The sequence below is a fragment of the Nestor notabilis genome, unplaced genomic scaffold (assembly GCF_000696875.1).
Source record: "Nestor notabilis isolate BGI_N333 unplaced genomic scaffold, ASM69687v1 scaffold7625, whole genome shotgun sequence".
NCBI classification, from domain to species: domain Eukaryota; kingdom Metazoa; phylum Chordata; class Aves; order Psittaciformes; family Psittacidae; genus Nestor; species Nestor notabilis.
In genome coordinates this window covers 50988-57059 of record NW_009927916.1, presented here as the reverse complement: position 1 = coordinate 57059, position 6072 = coordinate 50988, and the positions used below count along the sequence as shown (strand labels likewise).

At 40.2% G+C, this 6072-nt stretch overlaps 1 protein-coding gene across 1 annotated transcript in view; it reads left to right on the top strand.

Annotated features, from left to right (window-relative positions):
- SLC1A2 (solute carrier family 1 (glial high affinity glutamate transporter), member 2) overlaps nucleotides 1–6072 on the top strand; it is a 30662-nt gene that overhangs the window by 8569 nt on the left and 16021 nt on the right. The window contains exons 5-6 of the mRNA XM_010014281.1: nucleotides 2346–2472; nucleotides 5131–5364. Of these exons, the coding sequence (XP_010012583.1) occupies nucleotides 2346–2472; nucleotides 5131–5364 (361 nt within the window). The remainder of the gene's footprint in view (nucleotides 1–2345; nucleotides 2473–5130; nucleotides 5365–6072) is intronic.

Below are 6072 nucleotides of genomic sequence, written 5' to 3'. Positions count from 1 at the left end.
AGAGCAGGTTGCTCCAAGCCCCTGTGTCCAACCTGGCCTTGAACACTGCCAGGGATGGGGCAGCCACAGCTTCTGTGGGCACCCTGTGCCAGTGCCTCAGCACCCTCACAGGGAAGAGCTTCTTCCTGATATCTCATGTCAATCTCCCCTCTGTCAGTTTAAAGCCATTCCCCCTTGTCCTGTCACTACAGGCCCTTGTCAAGAGCTGATCAGAGACGATTTGTTTCTCTGCGAAGCAGCTGCCTTTACAAGAGCCACTGTTCCTGCTGCCTCCGCAGCTCCTCCTTCCATTCAATGTCTGTGGGCAGAAGAGCTGCTTTCTTTCAAAGCTGCAGACTGCACCCTGCATGAGGCAGCAGCTCATTGCTCATGCTGTTATCCTCACCTGCGGTTCTTTCTTTCCCAGAGCTCTGCTTATGCATTAAAATGAAATAATATTTCTCATGTGAGAGATGCATTGCGTTTAGTGCTGGGCTTTTTTGTGCAGGCACTGTTACGGATGAGAAAAGAGATAGAAGGGTGAATACAATTCCTACATAAAGGAAATACACAGTTTAGGTGGGGGATTTGCTGTAGTATTTTGACCAATGACTCAAATGTTGCAGAGATTTGTTTGGTCTTGAATGAAGAAGTGAAAACTGGGGCATTGCCAGCCAGCTTGCATAAACTGTTCAAGCCAGGCAAATTCCTGCAAATATGAACCAGCTTGACTCTTATGACTAATGCAGCAGCTCATTTGGAATTAACGAACAAAACACCTACTAACATTTTCTGATGCAGTGTCTGAATTCCAGGAAGTTCCTTGGTCTTTGACTGAAAAGCTTTTAATAATTTCTCTGTGCTCTGGAGCACACAAACATACGCTTCACTTCCCTATTCAAGTGACTCAACAAAGATAGCTTAGTGCTAAGAAATTACTTCATATCCAGGAGATTGGATTAAAAAGGAGGAAGAAAAAAATGTGGTTGCTAAGCCTGGTGTGAGGATATGGGAAAGCCTATCTTTTCCCAGAGTACTGGTTGCTGAAATTTTCTTCGCTTGAATGCTTTTGTGTCCTGATGGGTTTTTCCTTAGGAATTTCCCAGTAGAGTTCATGCATTTTTTAACAGCTGAACTTGTATTATGACAGACTATTTAGCCTCAAAGGCTGGCTGAAGATTCAAACTGTGTTACAGTATCAGTCACTAATCCCAGTGAAAATTGCTGGATGTTAAACCTTAGCATTGGAGGTACAGCTCCAAAGTAATACATGACAGAGGCACTCAGTTTGGTTTTCCCACTGATAGTCCAATACTCCAGACTTTCACACCTTAGCATTTAAATTTAGGAGCCAAATGTTACTCTTAGTGAATTCTATGATTATGTACCCCCTGATAGCTTGTTTCAGTGAGATTAATCTGTTTAATGGGAGTTCTGTGGTTTAGCTTAAAGTAAAATCATAGAATCTTAGAATCCTAGAACAGTTTGGGTTGGAAGGGACCTTAAAGCTCATCCAGTTCCAACCCCCTGCCACAGGCAGGGACACCTTCCACTAGAGCAGGTTGCTCCAAGCCCCTGTGTCCAACCTGGCCTTGAACACTGCCAGGGATGGGGCAGCCACAGCTTCTCGGGGCAGCCACAGCTTCTCTGGGCACCCTGTGCCAGGGCCTCAGCACCTTCACAGGGAAGAGCTTCTGCCTAATATCTCATCTCAATCTCCCCTCTGTCAGGTTAAAGCCATTCCCCTGTGTCCTGTCACTGCATGCCCTTGTCAAAGTCCCTCTCTGTTCTCCCACCTTCTCCTCCCACCCCCACTTTCTTCATCTAACTGGAATACTCCTGGCCTGTGAAACTTATGTTCCGGGGCTGCTTCTGCCTTTCCCTGTACTCCAAGACTGATTAATTAGTCTGCAGGTCGAATCTGTCAAGAAGCTTTTGTAAAGCTTGAGAAAAACATTCTTGGTCTGTAGTGACTGTTTTAACACCAATGAGGAGTCATGGTACAGCACTGTATCTCCTCTCCCATTTCCCAGGGGCTGTGAGGTTTCTAATAGTTGCATGTCACTGAGAAGATCAGGGTATGGGTGTATCATTGATGATCAGATCAATTCAGGAACATTCACAGTTGGGCTGTGAAACTGGAAGTTAGTAAAATGTTGAAGAATAAAAGATGTTCTGAATATGATCATGAAAGGGGAGAGTGACTTTGTATTAAAAACTCGCCAATGGTGTGTAATACTTTATAGTTCTAAAAATGGTGTTAGTTCTGAAAACTGTATCAAGGCGTTGACCAGGTTCAAAACCTTACTAAAACACATGGATTTACTTATGCTTTTTTCTTTTGTCTTGTGATTTTTTGACAATAGGTTTGATAGGATTCTTTATTGCTTTTGGCATTGCTATGGGGAAAATGGGAGAACAGGCCAAGATGATGGTGGATTTCTTCAACATCCTGAATGAGATTGTAATGAAGCTGGTAACTATGATCATGTGGTAAGTTTGAAGTTTTAACTTCTAGAACAAAAAATATTTGAAACAACCTTATAAACCCTTAATATAGTATATAGTGACCACAATTTGTTAGTAAACAGTGCGATAAAATAGTTCATTTTTTAAAGCCCTGACAGACTGTTAGAACCAGAGCAGCATTATTTCTAGTGGGTAAGGATTATTTATAACTCGATTTGAAATATTTCTGAATTATTATTAATGAAATCCAAGACATGCAGGTACCATTAAAGGCCTTCAAATGCCACATTGATTATAGAAGTTTATTACACAGAAAGACACCTAAGCAAGCAAGAACACCCCACATCAGAATATCCAAATCTTCCTGAGAGGTTAGCATAATACTAGGGTATTAACTAGGAGGTCCAATTACAAAGAAGCCTGGAGACACACTTTATTCACTGTCTTCTGCAGTAAAAATACCTTACCACCAAATAAAATTCCAGCAGTTTTCAGTGATGTGTAGTCCCTCCACCCATGGAATCTGTGTCTTACAGCCTTGCACAGTGGGGTCACTGGAAGCTATCTGTCCTGATCCTGAAGTGTGCCCATTTGTAATAGCACTCCCTTGCTTGCCTTCAAGGGAGTGATTTTGCCCAATTAAGGCTGAGCCCTTGTTCACATTTCTGGAAGTAGATTCTCTCTCTTTTTTTTTCTTTTTTCTTGAGGTGTTTCTTCCAGAGCATTATACTCCTGTGGTTCGTATCTCCCAGGCCTTTGAGAGCAGAAATAGCCATTCCACTATAACACATGTATCATACCTCATTGCTCCCCATGATTCCCTGGTGTCCCTGAAAGAGGTTTCCTGAGTTACAGGGCTGCAGTATGCCTCTTCTCTGAGGCTCCAGATGGACACAGTTGATAGAAAAGGAAACAGGGTGCCTAAAGTGCAAGTCTCCAGCATCATCGGTGTTTCAAAGGGAGACTTATGCAAGAGCAATGCAGATGGTGACAGCGATGTGGAAACGTCTAAAGCAAAAGAAAGAACATGAAGCAATTACTTTCATTCCTGTTGTGCTTCTGCTTTTCTGTAGGTGATCTTGCTGTATAAAAATGCAATTGGTTTTATTTACAAAACCCTGCTGCTCTCAGCTCTGTGGAGAGATGGTGACTATACTCTCATAACACTTCAAGAGCTAGAATTTGCTCTTACTTAGCACCAATTGGTACACCCCAGACACAATACCTTGCCTACAGTATAAGTTGTCTCTAGTAGTGTTGCAATGGCAGGAAATCATGCAAGATTCAAGATATTCACTATAAATGCTTATTTTTTACTGATGTGCTTTTCATTCCTCTTGAGAAAGGAGATTGATGTTGAGAATTCCACTTGTTCATCTCTGTCTAGAATTTTTAAAGAACTGTCGTGGCCAAAAGCATTGTTTAAAATGTGTGTTTATAAAGACAAATGCACTTTTTTATGCAGGGTTACGTTCTGTTTGGCTTATGATTTCTCTACACAGAGAGCTGTAACTCCCATGGCAACTCCAGACTCTCAGGAGCATGGTATTGCTGCATGAACATAAACCAAAGCAGACATCTGGCTCTGACACCATGTAATTCTTTATAAGAGATGTGCTTTGTCAAGTTCATTGAAACATGGCTTTTATGATAACTGGTGTAACAGCTGGCCTTGCATTTCAAGTGGGCTTTCAAGGTTTAGGGCGCACTGCTTGAGTGACCATGAGGTGTTTCTTAAGATGTTTCTTACATAAAACATGAAGCATTTTTATTCTGAAAGTCATTTTCCTTTGTATTTTCTTTAATTAAACATCTAAATCACTAATCACTTTTGAAAGGATACATTACCATTTATTTTCAGAGGGCCATTTCGTTTACTGTTTCTCCACTGTTTCACACATTACCTTCCGCTTATATTTTATGAAACAGATAAAATAAATGCAATTTAAAATTATATAAGGTAGTAATCCTTACCAGTGTAGGTATAAATATTATATCCATGCACTTTCAGGCATTTCTCACTATTACATTTTTTAAAGACTATCCATTAATTTCAAATCTTACCAACCTGTGCTACTGTTATCACCCTATTTAAAAGTTCTGTTTATGCCATCGGGGAATCACACGGCTGAGGTGACAAAAACCCTATCCTAAGTAAGGAAAGCGCATAATTAATGAAGAATCCATGAACTAAAAAGCATTTGTCCAAATTATTTAAAAAACATAACAGAAACATTTGCAGCCTTCAGGATAAGTGATTTGTTTCAACAAAGAGTTTAACTGAAGCAAATAGTGTGACTCTCTGAAACCAGATAAGCAATGGGTTGTAAAAGTTATGGATTAAAAACGAATACTAAACCACTCTTCGTAATGATCCAAGCCTGTGTAACATTATAGCATTTTCGTATCACGTTACTCCAGGATCAAAGACTTTTCAGGAAATGCATATTCCATTTGAGGGGATGGAATAAAATGAAGTGGTCGGGGCGTTTACTGGAGAAAGCCATTACTTTTTAAAAGATGTGAAGGCTATCCATTGAATTTCCATCAATTCCTGAACTGCGTCTCAGTGTTGAGCCTGAGAGCCCCTTACCCTTCCTCCAGTCTCTGCTCTGTTGAGGACAATTTTTATAACTACAATGCAAAGACTAGTTCTTGTCTATGCTTGTTCTCTTTCTCCAGGTACTCACCTTTGGGCATTGCTTGCCTCATTTGTGGAAAAATCATTGCAATCAAGGACTTAGAAGTAGTTGCTAGACAACTTGGCATGTACATGGTCACTGTGATTGTGGGTCTTCTCATCCATGGAGGGATCTTCCTGCCTCTGCTCTACTTTGTGATAACAAGGAAAAGCCCATTTTCCTTCCTTGCTGGGATTTTCCAGGCATGGATCACAGCGCTAGGCACAGCTTCCAGGTACAACTGAGAAATAATATCTTGCTTTATTTTTTAGTAGATTATTAGCTGCTGTTTAGAGATAATACATGTACTCTTCTGACCTTTGCTGCAAAATCATCTTATGCCATTGAATAAAAACTATTTTTAATCCAGCACGTTGAAATAAATGAAAATAACCACACAACTTCAGGATTTTATAGAGAGGTTGCACAGCCAGCTGCAGAGAGTTGAGAGGCACACTTTTTGTTTTCCATTCTGGCATTGACTTATGCAAATTGTGTTACCCTGTACTTGTGTCCTCACCTAGGAAACAGTGATAATTCTATTTATTTTGAAAGCACGTTCAGACCAATCTCATTGCATTGGGGAAAAAAACAAACGGTGCTGGGTTTCAAGAAAGAAATAAAAACCTCCTCTCATTCTTTTATCCATTTTGGCAGAGTAAGGGGACTTTATTGAAGAGCTGAGCATTTTAGACTCATTGCTAATGTACAGAACAGACTCAACAAAGTATGTGGGCAACTTACCTGTCGGTAATATGTTGATGATAAATAATGACTGCATTAGGGCAGTCAGCAGATCTTGTGTTAAAAATATTTTTCAATTAAATACCACATTTCAAAGTGGTTTTCTTCAATAAATGCTTTGTTTGTGAAGATAATGTCATCTTCCGTTTTAATTTAAAAGGTGAAAACAAAAATCCTAGTTCAAAACTGACCATCAGAA